Source organism: Vulpes lagopus, chromosome 23 (genome assembly GCF_018345385.1).
Source record: "Vulpes lagopus strain Blue_001 chromosome 23, ASM1834538v1, whole genome shotgun sequence".
NCBI classification, from domain to species: Eukaryota; Metazoa; Chordata; class Mammalia; order Carnivora; family Canidae; genus Vulpes; species Vulpes lagopus.
In genome coordinates, this window is record NC_054846.1 from 25,797,715 (window position 1) to 25,817,843 (window position 20,129).

The following is a 20,129-nucleotide window of genomic DNA, read 5'->3' on the forward strand; positions in this document are numbered from 1 at the left end:
GATGGAGGGTAAGATTGGAGTCTTGGAGGATGTCATCAAGGAATTTTTGTAGGAATGTGAGTGCAGTCTAGAGAAAGAACTGCCATCGAGTGCAGTCTATCAGTACTTAAATGATGTGAACCTGTAGAAAATTCATTCATCACAGTTGCCTAACCTTCCCCAACAACAGTTCCGCAACTCAGCTCCAGGAGTCAGGGCAGCCAACGGTTGACACGCGTCAGTGAGAGCAGCAGTGCCACCAGGGTCAGCCTGCAGGGTCCTCGCCCCGCACGGCCCTTCCTCCAAGGGCGGAGGATGCACTGTCTCAAGGCCTGCCCTGCTACCTCCTCCTCTCCTGCATCTCAAACTTTGTCTCTTCACTGGTATTCTCTTCCTTCTGCCTAGAAACTCACTTAAGTGTCTCCTGTTCTAAGGACAAAAAAAAAGAAAAAAGAAAAAAGAAAGAAAAAAGAAAAGAAAAGAAAAAGGAAAGGAAAGGAAAGGAAAGGAAAAGAAAGGAAAAGAAAGGAAAAGCAGAAGAAAAGAAAAGAAAAGAAAAGAAAAGAAAAGAAAAGAAAAGAAAAGAAAAGAAAAGAAAGAAAGAAAAGAAAAAAGAAAGCAACTCTCCCTTGATCTTGCTCCTTTTCCAGCTGTGCTCCAAATTTTCTTCTCCTTTACTTGTCCAGACTCCCCCAAAGGGTACTCTGTATACACCGTCTCCACATTTCTTACTTCACAGTCCTCTCAGATCCAGCTTCTGTCCCCACAGTTCTCCCAAAAAGACTCCCCCTGTGACCCCTCATGAGCTGCTCTATATTACTAAATCAAAGGAACATTTCCACTTCTTTTAGGATCTGCCATATTTAACAGCTGGCTCGCATCCTCATTTGTGAAACTCTTCAGCCTTTGGGTTTTTGTGGCAACGTACTCTCCTTTTCCTCACTACCTTCATATTCTCCTTCCCTCTTTCATGGTGTCTCCCATGGGTGCTTTCGCCCATCTCATAGTTACCACCTAGACTCTGACCTTCAAATCTACAACTCCAGCCCAAGCCTCTCCTCAAACTTCAGCCTTCCCTGACTGCCCATAGACACCTCCATCTGCCAGCTACATAGCCCCTAACCATATCCAGAGCACAACACACCCTTCTTCCCCACCCCGCCTCCAAAGTCTTTATCTCCTTCCAAAGTAATTTCTCACCTGAGTCCTTAACCACCAGTCACCCCAAACAAGAGACCTGACAATCATCCTTGCTCCTTCCTCCCACTCACTCCTATATTTATTCAATAATCAAGTCCAACCAGTTTTAACTCTTTAGTATTTCTTTAATCCAAAGCCATCCTTGCTACTACTGCCCTAGTTCAGACCTTTATTGTCTCTTATATTATTGCTCCAAGAGCTTTTTAAACAGGTTTTTAAACAGGTTCCAGCTTCTCACATCCAGTTTTATCCCTTCAAATCCACACTCCAAATAGCCAGTGGTATGTTTTCTAGATTGTAAATCCAGCCATCTCATTTCTAGGAATAAAACTATGCATTCAGGGGTGCCTGGGTGGCTCAGTCAGTTAAACATCCAACTCTTGGTTTCAACTCAGGTCCTAATCTCATCAGCAGTGACATTGAGCTCTGCATGGGGCTTCCCACTCAGGAGGAGTCTGCTTGGGTATTCTCTCTCTGCCCCTTCACCCACTCATGCTTTCTCTCTGTGTCTCAAATAAATAAATAAATAAAATCTTAAACAAAACAAAACAGGGACTCCTGGGTGGCTCAGCAATTTAGCGCCTGCCTTTGGCGGAGGGCATGATCCTGGAGTCCTGGGATCGAGTCCCACATCGGGCTCCCTGCATGGAGCCTGCTTCTCTCTCTCTGCCTGTGTTTCTACCTGTGTGTGTGTTTGTGTGTCTCATGAACGAACGAATGAATGAATAAATAAATAAATAAATGACAAAACAAAACATTCATTCACCACTGCCCAGAGCTATAGGATTAAGGCCACTTAGTATCATAGTTTACAAAGCTAGCTAGCTGGTCTTTCACTGATTAACAGTAAACTACTTGCTATTTTTCACTCTCACTCCACTATTTGTTGTCTCACTGCCCCTGTTCATGCTATAAGCCATCCATGAAATACCCTCTCCTCCCTGCTTCTGCCGTTTTTCCATATCATGGCTAACTTTTACTAATCACTTAGTGGGTAACAAAGACGTCACCTGCCCCAAAATGTCTTTCTTGATTCATGCCTGTGTCTTTCAGAAATCTGTCTTCTGTATAGCCATAATTATTATACTTGCTGTCACAAAAAATAATTATCTATTTATATGCCATCTTCCTCCCTACCCCCACCCACACTGACTGTGCTCCTTTAGAGAGAGAGTATCTTAATCACTTTTTATTTCTCAATGCCTAACGAAGTATGTTCATGGATCAGTCCAACTCTGCTTCCTAACCTGAGCTTACAGATACTATTCAGAGAATTGGAATCCCATATGGCTCAAATATACTTCCTTTCCGACAGGGAAAAAGAGAACACGCTATGAAAATAATAATGGTTTAGCCTTCAGTTTATATGTACAGATACTACAGGTATACTTGTAAAGTGATAGAGGGACCAGGTGATTGATTATGCAGAACTTCCACACTGGGACCAGGCCCAACTACATTGTCTGTGTGACCCAGTGCAACATGAAAACATAAGACCCCTTATTTAAAAAGCGGAACTAAAAGTGCCATCAAAATTACATAAAGGCTTTTTCCTTTCTTCCTTGTGTTTTTTCCAGACCTGCTATGTGTTTCTTTATTGATTTTAATATTCTGAGTGAAGAAAAATTAAAATTTTTTCTTATTGGCATGAATCCTTCCATTTGTATTTCTATTGTGAAATGCCAATTTTTTTTGAAATGCCCATTTTAAACACAGATATCAAAGCATTTGATTTGTAGGTAGAGTTACCAAAATCACACAACCTCTGTTTCATAGCCTTAATCCAAAGGGTGCCTTGAGCTGGCCAAAAGAGACAAATACAAACCAAACTCAGGAATTGTGAAGGTTGAAAGGAAGGAAGAAGGTTTCCAGGCAAGCGAGTGCTCCCAAGTACAAGTTAACTTGCAGGCCATGCAAACCCTCCAGACACCTGGGACCCCACCCCCGATGCAGACACAAGTGCCTCACTGCACAGCCTGATGTCTGTGAATCCCTGCCTTCCAACAGCCCTCGGACCAATGCCCAGAACCTTGAACTGGGCAGCATCAGGGGAAGTCAAGTTACGTGTCTCCCTTTCCTATGGGCCCATCACCTGAACCTATGGGGGAGACAGAGGACCTCCAAGGATTTTTAAATCTCTGTGTCCACAAATGCTTGGTACCTGGATAAAGGGTCAGCTTTGGCTCACTGCCCACCAGACATGCCGTGGTACTGCCAGCCAGTGGAAGAATAAGGGACACCATATTCCCCATACCCCACCCTGAGGTGCCACAGAATATGAACGCCCAATCCTAACCTGTCCTATGCCAGTGCCCACAACCTGCTGGAGGTAGAGAGCAGAGCAGCAGCAGTTTTAGGACCAGACAGAGAGGGGGGCCAAGCAGGGCCGAGGGCCAGTGAACCTATGAAGCAGTGAAGAGATTTTCAGTAGAACCCATCTCTGTGTAATGGTGAGAAACCGGAACACATACTCCATTGTCCCATCAGTCTTCACTTAGGAAATACAAAGTCAAAGAAAAAATGCTGAAGAATTTTAAGACAGCAACCACAGAGCATTAAAACCCCAAGCACGGGGCCCTTCTGAGCCTAGGGCCCAGTGGGATGCCCAATTAAGCCACTTGCCCATGGCCAAAAAGCTAAGTAAATGGCAGAGCTAGGAATAAAACCCACATTTTTTTTTCCATCACACATGCTGCCTCTTTCAGAATAGACTATTTCTGCCAAAAACAACATGAAACTAGAAGATTTACAGCTCTATGTTCTTAACGAAAAAAAATGGGAGAAAAAAAAAGTAATCCCTAGCAGGCATGCTTTATTTTTAGCAATATTACTTTATAGTTTATAAAGCAATTTCATAAACATTATGTACCACATCCCTAAAAGGTAGGCGTCATTGGTATCTCCATTTTACAGACGAAGAAAGGAAGCTTACTTGCCCAGAGTCACTCAGCTATTAGAAAGCAAAACTGCAATGTGAACCTAGGAGGCCCAAATTCCATCCTCTTTATTAACCTCCAGTTCCTTAGTAAGGATAGTGGGAAGGAGAGTTGATGCAGACCGCAGGACTAGTAAGGGGAAACTACCCCCATCTGATCTCTGTGAGGCAATTCCATGTGTAAGACACTTGTCTGGACACTATGGGATGTGAGGACATCTGGTTATCTGCTCCCCTTATCTCCTTTATTGCCACCTCAGTTGTCACAGCAGTTCTACCACTATGTGATCTCAGTCAAGTTTCTAGTTCTTTCTCAACTTCAGTTTTCTCATCTGTAAAAAAGGGAATATTAGTAGTCATATCTATTAGATAGAGTTTTTCTGAAGTTTAAAGCAGTGTCTGTCCCACACACGGTCAACACTCAATGAATGTTGCCAGTCATTATTATTTTTATCCTGTTATTATTATTAATTCAGTAGGTGCCATTGGCTGAACCCAATCAAATCTCCATCCTCTCTCATCATTATCTAAATGTATCTCAATACTCAACACTTATTTAAAGAAAATGGCTTCCCCCAAACAAGAAGAAATAGTCTTCAAACAATATAAGTACATGAGTTGATTCACTCCCAGCTAGAACCTTCAGAACAGATGCTGTGTTAAAAAGGAACATCTGGTCCAATTTTATCATTGTTCAGCTAAGAAAATGAAGTCCCAAGGAAGTTAAAAGACTTTTCCAGGTTTACACAATTAGCTAGTGATAAGTCAGAACTCTCTAATTTGGGGCTCATTTCCAATGAATGCTGCTTCCATAAGACTAAACATAACTCATTGCTATCGTTGCCTTCAAATATACCTCTGCTTTTTCATAATACAAACATGCTTATAAGAACTGTATATTCTTCTTATTTTATTCATTATAATTGACCTAGATGATCATTACAATGATTATTATACCACAGATAATGGTTTAAATTCATTTGTGCTCCTTGTACACATAAACCAAAGACTGTATCACTATTATTTTCACAGTGTGTTCTCTTTCTCCTTGTCGGAAAGGAAATATTTTTGAGCCATATGGGATCCTAATTCTCTGAATGCTTTTAGATTATCAGATGTCTCAACTGACAGTCCTGGATGAAAATCAAATCATGAGAATTTGCAAAACTGAAGAAAATTAAGAACATTTTGGTGTTATCGTGTACCGGAAATTCCATCTTTATCTTTTCTTCAATTAGGAAAAAATATCAGACATCCTGAATATTAGAATGTTCAGCTCAAACTTTTCAACCCTCTTGCTACAAACTTACTTGGTGATCCTTAGACTGGATATTTTTATAAACCTATGGCCCATGTTTTTTTTGTTTTTTTTTTTTTTGTTGTTGTTGTTGTTTTTTACTTAGCATTCATTTTTTTTTCAAGTTATTTTATTTCAAAGTTCAGCAAAATTTAGGTAATAAGGAAGATGCAAAGATGCTTAAAGCATGATCATTTCTCCCAAGAATTCTGCTATCCAATGAAGAATATAGGACCTATAACACTAAGGAGATAGAGATAAGAGATTCTATAGCCTATTTAGCATTGGCTTTAACTTAGACAAGATGTGTCCATTTTTAATAATGCCCAAAGTAATATGAAGGAATTTGTGATGTTTTTGGTACCAGTGAATATTTTGAAAGTAAAACTCAAGAACTTCTCTCTTAAATTAGAAAAATGAGACAAGGGGACATTTAATAATATTCCTCATGAGAAAAGATCTCACCCTTTTCTTTCTCCTTCCTCTTGTTCTTGTTTGGTAGTATTATTTAGTGAGGAAAATGGTAAGAGAATATGAGGAAAGAGACGCATGCAATATAGAGAACATGCGTGTTTGTGTGCCTTGCACAAATTTTCCCTTTGTATTCAACCCTAGGCCAAATGGTAGAGCTAGACAACTCTACAGCAACCCAAAGGACTCTTCTTAGTTGTGATTTTTCTCAGCTTTCTTTAATCCCTTGGTTGGATTAGCCTCCTGCCTGTCTAACCCTCCTTATATTTAATTCCAGTGCTGTTTTATGCCTTAGTCCATTCAAGGTGCTATAACAAAATACCATACACTGCTTGGCTTATAAAGAGCAACAATTTATTTCTCACAGTTCTGGAGGCTGCGGGTCCAAGATTCAAGGCAGCATATTTGATGATTGATAGAGGCCCACTTCCTAGTTCACAGATAGCCATCTTTTCTCTGTGTCCTCACATGGCAGAGGGAGCAAGGGTGCTCTCTGAAGCCTCTTGTATATAGCACTAGCTCCATTCAAGAGGGCTCTGTCCTCAAGACATGAGTACTCCTCAAAGGCTCCACTTCCAAATATTACATTGGGAATTTGGTTTCAACATATGAATTTTGGGGAGACACATTCAGTGAGTTTTCCCAACACCAATTTTTTTTTATGTAAAGCAAGCCAAAACAGTTTTAATGAGGAAAAAAATGTTTTCTACTGAAGGCATTTCAAGACCAAAAACTAAACCAAAGAAGATCTTCAAGACCAAAACCAAAACCAAAAATAAATGTGGAGAAAAGTCAGGAATATTCTGGTCAAGTCTTTCAATAAGAGTAATCACCATTTACTGCCCACCAAAGACATTCCAGGCTACAAAGGACCTGACCACAAACTTCATCTCAAGAGCTTGGGGGGAAAGTCACACACTGAGGCCAACCAAACAAACCCCTCAAATATTTTCCCTGTTTCTGCTCTGTTAAGATTATAATGTGTTCAAGTTTTAAGTGTAAAAATTCTTTCCTATAAAAAGTCAAATTTATGTAGAAACATACTTCCTTTAGAACCACAATGACTATACAAACTGAGATGCCTGTCATCTTCAATTAGAAGCTAAAAGCCACTCCTAGATTTAAAATCTGTCAACCCCATGAACACTTTGGTAATTTCACATCTAGCGATTATGAACAGAAACCAAAATCCATAGGAGATGAATTCCTTCAACTAATTATTTCTGTGAGATTTCACAATTTTAAATCACAGAATCAATCTATAGATGGATGCACATACCCTTCCCAATTTTGTTCTGATAGCTTTCATTCTTTCTTATATCCTACTCTGCTCTTCTTTGTGGTTATGGCACTCAGGCAGTCTAAGGTAAATTTTGATGGCCCTGCTGTCTATTTATGACCCCTATTACATGCCACAGTCCACATCCTCATCATTATTTTCACTAACAACAGATGAGCACTGGCCCGAGCCACTTGTATGCAAAATACGGAGACAGCTTTAAACCTTTCTTATTTAGGGACTAACTCTCCCATAATTCATGTCTGCCTGCTTACAGATATCCAGTAGGGTTATTTGTTTTTGGTGGCCAACTGACTGTGAACCCATCTCTGTCACATTATATGAACAATAAACCCCTTCATCATCGGGGGAAAGTCTGAAGCCACTTTCTTAGGGACACACGAGGACACCAGGTGAATTTCTTCCTTTTAATCAGAAAAGCAAAAGTTTTTCCAGAAGTTCCCCACTGGGAAGATTTTGTCACATGTCCACCTGCAGCTTCAAGGGAGGTTGAATCACTTAGTTTTTCCAGCCTCCATAGTAGAAGATAGCAAGGGAGAAGGGGATCAGCCTACCAATAATGTCTACAACTTAGAAATAGAAATGGTAAAAAAAGAAAAGAAAAGAGAAAAGAAAAGAAAGAAAAGAAAAGAAAAGAAAAGAAAAGAAAAGAAAAAAAGAAATAGAAATGGTGGGTCCATGAAGTATGGATGTTTACATTTTAACAGGTATTATTCAATCTCTGTCCACAGTTGTATTAATTAAGACACTATATCAAAGACCATTCTGACTTTTATCTTTGCCATCTGGCTTTTCTTTTTGATTCAGATGCAAGATTATATTTAGCTTGGAAATTTGACTTCCCAGTGAGGCCAACTCCTGTGGTTCTTCAACAGGTCATATTTCATCCCATTTTCCTCAGATTCCAGAGTCTCCAGGCTATTGTTTCAATTCAGGCTGTTAAGCTCAAGTTTCCTGTTACCCAATTCATCCATCCATTCTTCACACTATAGTCAGAGTATAATAAAAAAATATATATAAGTCAATTTGTGTTCTTCAGTGTTTTTCACTGCATTTAGAATAAAATCAAGGATTTTATTTATTTGTCAGGATCTCTGTTATCTATGCCCTATTTCCCCTCCAATGTCCTCTTCACCTCAGTCACTAAATTTAGTCTTATTAGCCTTCTGTTTGTTCCTAGAATCTATATGGCTCTTTCCCCATCTCAGTTCCTTTGCACCTGCTTTTCCTTCTAAAATACCCTTCTAATGGTTCTGCTCGTGGTTTGATTGCTCCTTCTAATCCCTCATGTCTCAGTTTACATGTCACTTTCTCAGAGGGGCTTTCCTGACCATCCTTTCTAACATAAGTCTCCTTTGTAATTTTTATTTACAACAGCACTGTATTAATTTCCCTTAGAGCAATTTTTACTAGACATGTGAACGTGGGCAAATTATTAGCTTCTCTGTGTCAATTCTTTATTTGTAAATAAGGGTAATAACTGTACCAATCTCAAGGGTTTTTGTACATAATAAACAAAATAAAGCCCTTAATATGTCTTGGCCTACATAAAACTTTTTGAAATAATAATTACTTGCATTATTTCTTTATTTTGTTATTTTCCTGTTTTCCCCACTAGACTCTAAAAGCAGAAAGACCTTGTCTGTTCTATGTTCATTGTGTCTCAGGACCCAGCTCAGTGCCTGGCACATAGTAAGTACTCACAAACTAGCAGGTGAACAAATATATGTTGAATAAATGAATTAGTAGCAAGTCCTCCCTCAGTAGTAGTTCTTTTTTTTTTTTTTTTTCAGTAGTAGTTCTGATTGTGGACTGGACTCTGCTAGCTTATTTCCAGTAGCCTCTTCTGTGAGGCTACCAGATTAAGCAAATAAAAAAATACAATCCTAGATAAATTGGAATTTCTGTGTTTTATCTGGCAACGCTACTTTCCTCACTACCACCTTTACCTTTAATAAGCAAAAATTTCTCTCTCTTATTCTCTCCCTCCCTGCCATTCTCTTCCTCATTGCTATTCTCCTCCTACGTTTACTTAACTATTTCTGAATATAGTTAAGTATCAGGCAACTTCATGATCCTTACATCTACATATACCCACTCTTGAGAAACTCTCTCTTTGATGGATTAATGAGTTCCCTTTATGACCCGTCCTCCAATTCCCAGAGGACTAAATTATCCACCTTCACCATGACAGGCTCCTTCATCCTGGGTAGCCATCTCAGGGAACTGCAACTGATTCTTTTCTCTGGAATCAGAACATGCTAAACTAGGGGCACACCTGGTGACGCAGCGGTTTAGCGCCGCCTGCAGCCCAGGGCATGATCCTGGAGACCCTGGATCGAGTCCCACATCAGGCTCTCTGCATGGAGCCTGCTTCTCCCTCTGCCTGTCTCTGCCTCTCATTCTCTCTCTGTGTCTCTATAAATAAATAAATAAAATCTTTAAAAAAAAATTAGGGGCACAAATGCCCTTAATACATTTCCAGAAATTTTCTACCTTAGTGGATCATTTTCAAACATCCTCCCTACTAAATCTTGGCTTTGAAAGAGACCTAAAGAAAATAAATCCAACATGGCCTTTCCCAGTTGACCAGACAAGAGAGTTTGACAAGGCTCTACAGAAGAGCTGAGAAGCGCCAAGTTGATGCCATGCTGTTATTTCCCACCTTCCAGCATAGTCTTGGCTTAGAACATGAGAAGTTACTTGGTGCTTTAGCCAGACTCTGTCATTTACATTAACATGCTTGGGCTCTAGATTATACTAAGGCAGTTGTAAGAACTAACTGCTTAACCTTTCAGAGGTAAATAACTTATTTGAAATTGTGTTGGAGAATCCATGGCAGTCACTCCTAGTGGTCTGTCAGTAGAGGCTGTGTGTGAAAATAGCATCATGGGAGTTACTTCTTGGTGGTGTTATACATCTGTTGACTGAGGATCTCCATCCAGAAGATGTCCTCTCCTGAACATTTGGTTTCTTTTCTGTAGCAAAGGAAACATGAGTGTCATAGTCTGAAAGAGTAAAACATTGATCCTAGATCCACTGTAGGCTAACCGTGTGAATGTCCTAAATGGTCTCAGAGCTCTGGAACTCAGTTTCCTTGTCTGTGATATAAAATTATTGCCTCCTATCTCATAACCCAGTAGTAAGGTTTCTAAGTAAGGGGGACAAAATATATGGTACTCAGTGAGTGCTTAATGGCTGCTTGTTAACATTAATCATCTCAGGCACTTTTTTTCTGCTTCATAAATGTGTGGCTGTGTTGGTTATTCTCAGGAGCAAATTCTCTTTGTTTCTCCAGAGAGGAGCTTCCTTGTGGAGCTCTGTACCGCCAGTGAGAGACAACTTGCAAGAGATGCCTGTTGTAAATAGGAAGGTGCCATGTTCCTCTTCTGTTAAGAGCAGGGTGTCCAAACTAACCTAATTGCTGCTCAGTTTTCTCTTGTGAGGCACTGAGGAATGTTCAGCATATTAGATAGAAGAATAAAACTCAGATACCTGCCAAGATTATGTACAGCCTACCCAAGGAAAAAAAAAATTTTTTTTAACTTCACAGCTTGTGATTGGAAAAGGACACAGGACAGCTGCTAACTGTTTTCATCTCCACTTTTGGCATGTTCTTCTAATAGCTCTCCTGTCACACTCAGTCTGCAGCATGGTGGGAACTAAACGAGTAGGACTGAGGTGTCCCCCCCAACCCCATCCCCACCCCCTGCTCGGATTCAGCTATTGGGAAAGACCATTTAAAGCATTTAATATCCACTCTACCCCTTTGGGAATGGTGTAACCCAGCTAGACACCACACTTCAAAAGAGAGAGGGAAGTTAAAGCTTTGTGGTTAGTTAGGGAACGTTTAGATTAGAAAACCCCCCAGGTCCCTGCCAACCCTGATTCCATGATTCAGTGAACAGAGAGGACTGGAGCAGAGGAGGGAAGATTAGGTCAGAAAGCTTTCCAAATTCTGTTCTATAAAGAAAGATTCATTGTTGCTCAAACGTTGTGAAATCAAACGTAAAATATGTTGGAACATTTGCTTTCAAATGTGAATTTCATATGGCTCCAAAGAAAAATGCAAATAGTTTAGATCTAGCCACATATTTTTACTGAACCTTTTCTCTCCCACACTAGCCCCACTGGAGGCAGTATCAGGTAATAGGAGAAAGGTTCCTCTTAGCTAAGGGAGCAAGTTAAGTACCTACCTCAGAGAGCTATGGTGAAAATTAAATAAAGTAGTATGTCTTAGGCATTTAGAAAAGGGCCTTGCTGGGGCCTCTGGGTGGCTCAGTTGGTTAAGTGTCTGCCTTCAGCTCAGGTCATGATCCCAGGGTCCTGGGATGGAGCCCTACACTGGGCCTTGCACTGAGCATTGCATCAGACTCCCTGCTTGGCAGGGGGTCTGCTTCTCCCTCTTCTTCTGTGATCTCTCTTGTTCTTTCTCTCAAATAAATAAATAAAAATCTTAAAGAAAAAAAAAAAACACATGAAGCACAGAATCAGAACTCAGTGAGTAATTTGCCTCATGTTTACCCCAACTGATATTGTTGTGAAAACTGAAAGACAGTAGATGTTTATAAGCTTCATATTTTCATATGTATGTTATCTGGGAAAAAAGTAAGAACATACAAATAAGTTTTGTTCACCGCTGTGTTTCTTCTTGTAAGACCGTTGGATTAACATCCTTAAAAATGAATAGGTTTCCTCTTGCATCTGTGAAACTTTTGACCAAGACAGTACAAATTACTATATAAATGACTTTGAAGACTTATATATATATATAATTCTAAAATATACATGAACATGTGAACACTCTCAAATGAATTAGAATTGCACCTTATGAAATCATCAAATCTTGCTCAATACTTTGCCAAATAAATACCTGATGACTTAAATTCTCTCTCTCTCTCTCTCTCTCTCTCTCTCTCTTTTTCCCTCCCTCTGTCTCCATAGCTTCAGAACAGATGTTTCAAAGGGAAAACAGGCTTGAAAAATAAAGAGGCAACAACTGGTACTATAAAATGACAACCATGTTAGCTATTAAATACTAATCTTAAAAATAATTCTAAGATATAGTTTATTTATTAAAATATATACCTTACATATATAAGATGCTTTCTAACTATTGCTCAGTAATGTGACATTTATTTGAGTCAATAACCCATGTGGTCTGAAGAATCTGAGAAACTCTATAAGTATGTGAAATCTAGTTAGGTTGTGAACAAGAAATTCCATTGCAATAGAATATTTTCAAACAGAGGGCTAAGGTAGAGAGGTAAAAAGTATACTGTTTTCCACTCGTGTAAGAGAGGGAATTAAAACTGGAAAAAGCACACATGCAACAAAAATGTTTTTAATCTTAAAAAATAAAATAAAATTGGAAGAAGCATATCTTCCATTATCTGATTACTTATGGTAACCCATGTTTCCATCTGATAAACGAAATAGAACTTTGCAACACTGATAGGGGGATTGTAGATCTGGGACTTATCCCAATAGTTACCATCCTAATCATGCAGAAAAGACATGCATTCGGTTTACTTGTAAGTTGATATCAAATAGACTCACAGCCTTTCTAGAAGCTAAGAAGTTGCATTATTCTAAGAATATTATGTATAGTTTTATGCCACCACATCATTTATGCTGTAAAAAATATTAAAAATAAACTAAAATATGTGTTTCTTCATGTGTGAGTTTGCAAGATCTTGCTATCATTCCATTATACAAATATTCTATTTTAAATATCTCAGGCCACACAAATTGTGGAGAAGAATCTAGTGTAGTTAATTATAGAGCAAAAGAAATTTTTCTCCAGATTGACAGTATCCTCTTGATTTTTTCGGTCTTGGACTGAAGAGAGAGAATAAATAACATCCAACTTAAGCTTATATTAAAAAGAAACAAGTTCCCTGTGGTTCTTAAATATGTTTCCCTAGCATTTGTAGGCATTTATTATATATAATATGCAACATGAAGGAAAGTTTGCTAAATGAATATAATCTGGGATTGAAGTTGTGAAAATAAGAGTTCTTTTCAAGCTGGAGTTCTGAGAGACAGAAGCAATCAGTTTAGATATACTTGAGAGATGATTTCAATAAATAGCTGTTATATTTCTCGTGGAACATTAAGTACAAAATGCTACTTTTTATTCTACTTGGTCATCTTGTTACTTTATCACAGCTGGAAAAAATCCAGTAATATAAAATATTCTCTCCAGGGTCAGAGAAACTTCAGTTTCCAGCTCTCCGTGCATAAAATATATTATTTTTCCTCATTCCATGATTTAAGAAAGCAGTAAAGACCTCCTGGATTAGATATTTCTTGTCAGTAAAAGAACAGTTATTCTACAAATACTGCTTTGGGCCTTTGATCCTTCTAGTAAGTCATTAACTAAGCAACTTTGCCTACTGCTTATTATTCCCTAACTGCCTTGTGCAATGTGCCTGGCAGTGTGCAAGAAAATAACAAATTACTCCTTGATTTGATCTGTTCTTTTGGTAGCATAGATTTCTAGGCCTATAAGAAAGAAATGCTAATAAAAACAGAACTGCTACTAGTTTGTCTTAATGACTGAAAAATTAGAAGAAAATTTCTAAACTTCCTCAATTTTATGTTCATGAACTTTGACTAAGAAACACATCAATTATATCCTAAAGATGACTCATGAGTATTTCTGACTCCCTATTCTGATTCCCTGTCAGTCCACATTTTTGCCCTATCTGTGTGATTCAACTACAGTTTCAATGTCTTTTATTGTGAAGAAGTACAGTCTAATAGGATTTTCTCTGATGGCAGAAATACTCTCTATTCATGCTGTCCAGCACACCAGCCACATGTGGCTAACGCATTTTTGAAATCCAGTTTGAAAAGAATCAACTAGATACGGCAATTGAGAAGTCCTTCTCAACATTTGGAAGAGAAACTCTATGGGGTTAGTGGGTGTAAAAACTTGTTTTGATGGCTTGAGGAGTAAATGGGCGATGAGGACGAAGACAAAGCATACATACTGGGGATGAGGAGGTAGAGTGTGCAGCGTGGTCGTTGATTCAGCAGAAGACACACATAATGGAGCTCTACCTCAGAAACCCTTGATCTGCCAGTCACGTGGAAAATGAATGGAGGAGGGAGAAAGCTAAAGTTTACATTTAGCTTTTATGGGGGGGCGGGAGGGGGGAGAAAGGATAAACTGAGATTTTCTAACATTTAGTGAAGGCAAGTCATAACAGGAGAATAAATTCCAGCTCCCCAGGAAGAATGGAAATGTTTATTGTCTTTGATGGCACATCTGTTACCCAAGTGCAAATGAAATGGTTAGTTGTAAGATTTGAAATATTTGATTTTTCTCTGAAAAGCTGCAAGAATTCATGATATTACAGAATGAAAGTATTCTTTTAATAAGAAATGCTGTAAGTTCCTACCTGAGTACTGAGATTTATTTGTCCAAAAAAAAAAGTACATTCTTGTGTTTCTCTGTAATTTCTCAGTTGACCCTTGAAGGTGCTGAGCCCCCTCCTTACCCCCACTGCCCCATGCAGCCAGAAATCTGCTATACTTTTCTCCCCCAAAATTTAACCACTAATAGCATACTATTGACAGGAAGCCTTATTAATAGCATAAACAGTCCATTAACACATATTTCATATGTTATATATATGATATACTGTATTCTTACAATAAAATAAACAAGAGAAAAGAAAATGTTATTAAGAAAGTCACAAGTAAAAGAAAATAGATTTGCAGTACTGTACTGTATTTATTGAAAAAAAAAAACCCACAAAGTTTAAGTAGATCCCGCAATTCAAACCCGTGTTGTTCAAGTGTCAACCATACTCCTTAAAGCTAACTTTAGATTGCAAGTTCTGAAACACTTAAGATATAATTGCAATGTAAATGTAAATGCAACTACAAATTATACAATCTATATTTACATATAAGGATACTAATCAAAAGTTAGACATGACTGAAATCATAGCATCTTAGAACTGAATGAGTATTCATTGAACTGCATTTTATGGGTGAAGACCATGAGACCTAGAAATAATATATGACTTAGCTAAGTTTACTCAAACAAGATTCGGACCCAGATCTTTAGACTCCAAGCCTGGTGGTGGTTCAAAAAAAGACTTGCTAGATGATGCACCAGGATATTTTTGGTAATCTCTATATATTGCAATAAGAGAGAAAATAGAAAATTTCTCACAGCATGCCTCATTGGGGACAGTGAATCCTTTTCTTTACATTTCCACAATTAGTACCATTTCCCCTTGGGCACATTCTCACCATTTGCACCGGGCTTCCCAAATTTTCACTCATTTTCCAAAAGTGTTTGGTAATTATTCCATATGCTAGGAAATTTGACCCAAAGAGAAGATATCTAACTTCCTTACAATTTCTCAAAAAGGTTCTTCCTCCTGAAGGTAGAGAAGACGGTATGTTGGCAGTGGAGAGGAAGAACCGTGGTTTTAAGGATTTAATTCTTCATATCATTTCAGTATTCAAACACTGAAATACAATTTTCAGGATTACCTATAGATAGTAGGTCTCCATAATTACTGAAGCAGAAGACAAACACAGACACACCAAAGAATGTGTGTGAGCTGATGTTGTGGGCTGCTAATTTAGCCCATGGAAAACCTGGTAATGGTCTAACACATAGATGGACAAAGTGTTTTGTTTCCTGTTTTTTATTTTCTGTTTTTATTTCTCAAGACCCTTTTAACTCCTTCTGGAAACCCTTTTAAGACTAAAAGTCAAATAGATAATGGTCTCATAAATCCTACTCATGACATACTGGTCCATTGCTGAAAATAATAACGCTTTCTCAAAATGAAGCCATTTATATTCTTAGCCATGCTCTATTGTGTGCACAGAGTAATTTCTTGAGGGCAATGTTTCCCATGGCATTTTGCCAAGACTGGCTTTATTTGTTTTTCATTAGGCATTTCATTATCATGCTGCTATATACCTGGATCATTCTCCCTCCTCTGAGAAGGCCAGGGTAGCTTAAGCATAGGAATGATATCTTGAGTAGGTGGCATGTTTTTGTCCAGTGAAGGCCCATTTTAAATCTCTAGCTATGGGACCATTCTTATGGCCTTAATCTTTCTAGAAATAATCAATTATCCATTTATAATGTAGTCTGATATTAAATTGTTTACATCCATCTATTCTGCCCCTATACAGGGAAAGATACTAGTCTCCCTTCGTACCACACTAGACTTGCCCATCCTCCTTTATTATCTCAGGAGAAGGCATTATGCTTCACCCCCATTGCCCAAGCCCAGAACTAATGTACTTTCTGCATTTCTCCATAATTCCATGTATTCACTCACTGAGTCAAACTCCTTGATAGTTTCAAGCCCACCCGTATCTTTCTATCTCCCACCACTACCTCAGTCTAAGCCCACATTGTGTCTCAAACAACTGCAGTAGCTCCTAATGGTCTTCATGCTCCCAGGATTGCCCTTTCCAATCTGTTCTCTTGCTTTAAATATCTGTCTATACCCATTTCTCTCCATAAATAAGTCTTCTGTAATTTCTACTCATAAGTGTTTTTGTTACACATTAATAAGATAGTTTGATTTGTCCAGAAAAGGAGTGATCCGAATTCTGAACTTCTCTATAGACCCCTCAGTTTAAATGAAAACTAGCTTACAAACTACAAAAGACTAAAATTCAGGGACAAACTAAGCAATCTATAAATTTCCATATTAGAAATTAATCAGAGGCCTAAAACAAAAATCATTGAAATCAGAGAATTTCAGGACTAGACTGGTCCTTGGAGATCATGTGGCTTAACTTTGTCATTTTATAGGTAAGGAAACTGTGAGGCCCAGCCCCTAAACTGAACTAAAACTAAACTAAATCGATCTTTCTAAATTTGGAATATCATATGTAACTCCAGTTCTTAAAATCTGTCCGTGGCTTCCTGTTGTGGTCAGGATGAAGTCTGAATTCCTCCAGCGGGGGTACAATGTGTGCATAGTCTGACTTTGGCTTACCTTGCCAGCCTTACCTTTTGTTCTTCTCTCCAATTCATCCAAGAACCCAGTGCTTCCTAATGTACTATGTTCTTTCTCACCTACAGGATACTGTACGTAATTTCCCTTGTGCCTTTCCTCTTTTGAGTGCTAAGTCCTAATCATGCTTCAGGTATCTGATCAGACATCATCTCCACTGAAAACACATCCCCTCAGGGTTCCCAAGCATGTGTCACCATCATAGCACATTCATAGCACTCTCACTGCCTTTGAAAATCTGTTTCCATCCCTGGACTGAAAAGAATACAGACAGTGGTGGGCAGGGACCTGGAAATTATTCATTGTTGTATCCCCATATCTTGATCAGATGTCTGGCATTCAGTGTTTTAAGTTTAATTATTAATTCCCACTTTTAGCCAGTTTAGTATATTTCAATTTTTTAATCAGTCCTCTTCTCAAAATCTGTTTTTAGGGGAAGAAAAAATGTATTCATACATGTCAACATATAGGTAGATCACTGTTGACCCTAAATGGCAACACTTGTTAGAAGCATTTACATTTTTATGGGAACAGAATTTGAATTCCCAACGCAGATAAATAGTGAACCATGAGAGCATTTCTGAGGTGAAGGAAGCTTTCCCAGGACCTTCAGCTCAGTCACCTCCTACTTGCTCTCACCCTCACAGGAGAATGACTCTGTTTTCGTTTTTAAAAATCAACTCACTTGTTGGTTATTTTTCTCCGCATCAGATAAATCATTATTTACCTGTAATAAAAATGCCTGATTTAACTGGTAATATTTCTGGGTTTGTTTCAGGGAAGCAATGTTATGGAAGATCAGGATTTGTTGGAAATTGGAATCCTTAATTCTGGGCATAGACAAAGAATTCTGCAGGCAATCCAGCTCCTTCCAAAGGTAAGCAATGCTTTCTTAGCCTAGTCCTATATACAGCAATTTTCAGTCCAGATGTGAAAGGGCTATTAGTACTTAGGACAACATTTCTACCTATTGATGCAACTCCCAAAAGCAGTTCTTCTTAGGTTCAATGAAACATTCAGACTTACAAGACTACTATGGGCCAAACTTGGCTTTAGTTACAAGAAGGATGTCATACAAGAAACACCACTGACCAGCAGGGCACCTTCAGGATTTCTCTTTAGTGGGAGTCCCTATATTGGTACAAACATCAGGCCAGACCCCTCAGGTGACAGCTGAGATAGAAGAAGACAAGATCAGTATTGGGTGAGTGTGGGAATGTTCCTGAATTAGAAGCCCGATGCCCTGTGAGAGGCAGTATCTCTTGTACAACTCCATAGACTTAGCCTCCAGGGGCAAGGAATCTGTCTAATGACTCAAGGAAGACCAAAGTATCACATCCCCATCTGGTATTTATAGTTCTTGTATAAATCCTCCCAATCTAGATGCAATTTGCCAACCAACATGTCATTTTAACTCTAAGCACTGTTACCTAGCAACAGAGTTGACCTTCTGTTTCCAGATAAGATTTCATAGGAGCCTAAAGCAAGAGAGGTAGGACCTGAGCACTGGTCTTCAAGATATGTAGGACCTTAACTGATAAGGAAAAGGAAAGCATTTCAGAGATTAGCAGAAATCATATAGATATAAATTGCCAAAAGTATTAGGGGAATAGTGATACTGTGTGATTTAAGATGCAATGGGATTTGCACAACGGTGTGAATGTCCTCAATCTTTGCCACTAAATTATACACTTAAAAATGTGTAAGGTGGCAATATTTATGCGTTGTTATTTCACCACGGTTTTTAAATTAATTTTTAAGAGAGAAAAAAAAAGTCCAGTGTGATTAAAACAATTAGAGTATAGAGAGTATAGTTAGAAATAAAGCAGAAAATGTAGGTAGGGTCAGTTTGTGTCAGGCCAAGGAATTTGGAATTTGTTCTGTAGGCACTAGGGAACAGACATGACTGGACTGCTTTAGGCCAGTCCATTTTGGAGGCAGTATACAATAGGAATGAGAAGAAGGGAAAGTTGAAGTAGGGTCAACCAGCTGGGAAAATATTCAGGGGGCAAGACTGAAAACAGATGAACTGTTCTACTTGCATCTAGGTATATGAGCTTCTCATATATTTTATATTCTCCTCTGCTCTTTTCCTTTCTAATGAGGCTGTAATTTCTCCTCAGAATGAGAAAGATAAATAGTAATCACTGTTTCTAAGAAAATGATGTAATGAAATTTGCCAACTGACAGTGAACTGAGTGTCTACTGATAGAAACTTAACACTTTTGCAAATTCAAGGAGAGTCACGCATACAAAGGAGTTTGATCATGCAATTTTCTACAGTAAAAGGAAAAGAATAAAGTGGCCTTAGAACTAATTCCAGAAGTAATTATCATAAGCGTACTATTTATCTCACTATTTTTGTATCTTAGAATATTACTTCTCAGCAAGTTTGCTCTTCATTCTCTGCAAGGACTTCTCCATTGCTCCACCCCCAACACCCAGCCCAGTGTGCAGCACATGATAGGCACTCCATAAATCAGTAAGTGACTACCCTTGTCACAAGCCTGCCTGTCATTTAAAGTTCATTCAAATAGTTCCACATCACTTCTTTTGTGAAACTTTCCCTGAAAGGCTACCACTTCTCTCACCTTGGTAGTTTTCACCCTCGTCCAAACCAACCACCATTAACTGGACTACCACATGGGTTTTAATCTATCATCTCTAGGTTAGACTACTGGAGTCAATCTCTCCTTGGTTCTCTCTGGCTTGGGTAATTCATAGATACCTAATCTCTGTCTTAGTTACCTTCTTATTATTCTACATTTGAATTTCCACACAGCATCCAGAATGAGCCTTCTTAGATGTAAATCAGATCATGCTACACCGTTTTTAAAGTCTCCAGTGGATTCCCTTCTCACTTAAAATAAAATCTTTATCATAGCCCACAAAAGTCAGTAGGATCTGGCCTCTTCTGACACCTAAGACCTCATCTCT

The 20,129-nt window shown here is 38.6% G+C and overlaps 1 protein-coding gene across 15 annotated transcripts in view; it reads left to right on the forward strand.

Annotated features, from left to right (window-relative positions):
- Positions 1-20,129, forward strand: part of ANKS1B (ankyrin repeat and sterile alpha motif domain containing 1B) — a 1,017,748-nt gene that overhangs the window by 689,888 nt on the left and 307,731 nt on the right. For all 15 annotated transcript variants that reach the window (XM_041737915.1, XM_041737908.1, XM_041737909.1 and 12 more), the window contains one exon: positions 17,971-18,069. In XM_041737915.1, coding sequence (XP_041593849.1) covers positions 17,971-18,069 — 99 coding nt within the window. The remainder of the gene's footprint in view (positions 1-17,970; positions 18,070-20,129) is intronic.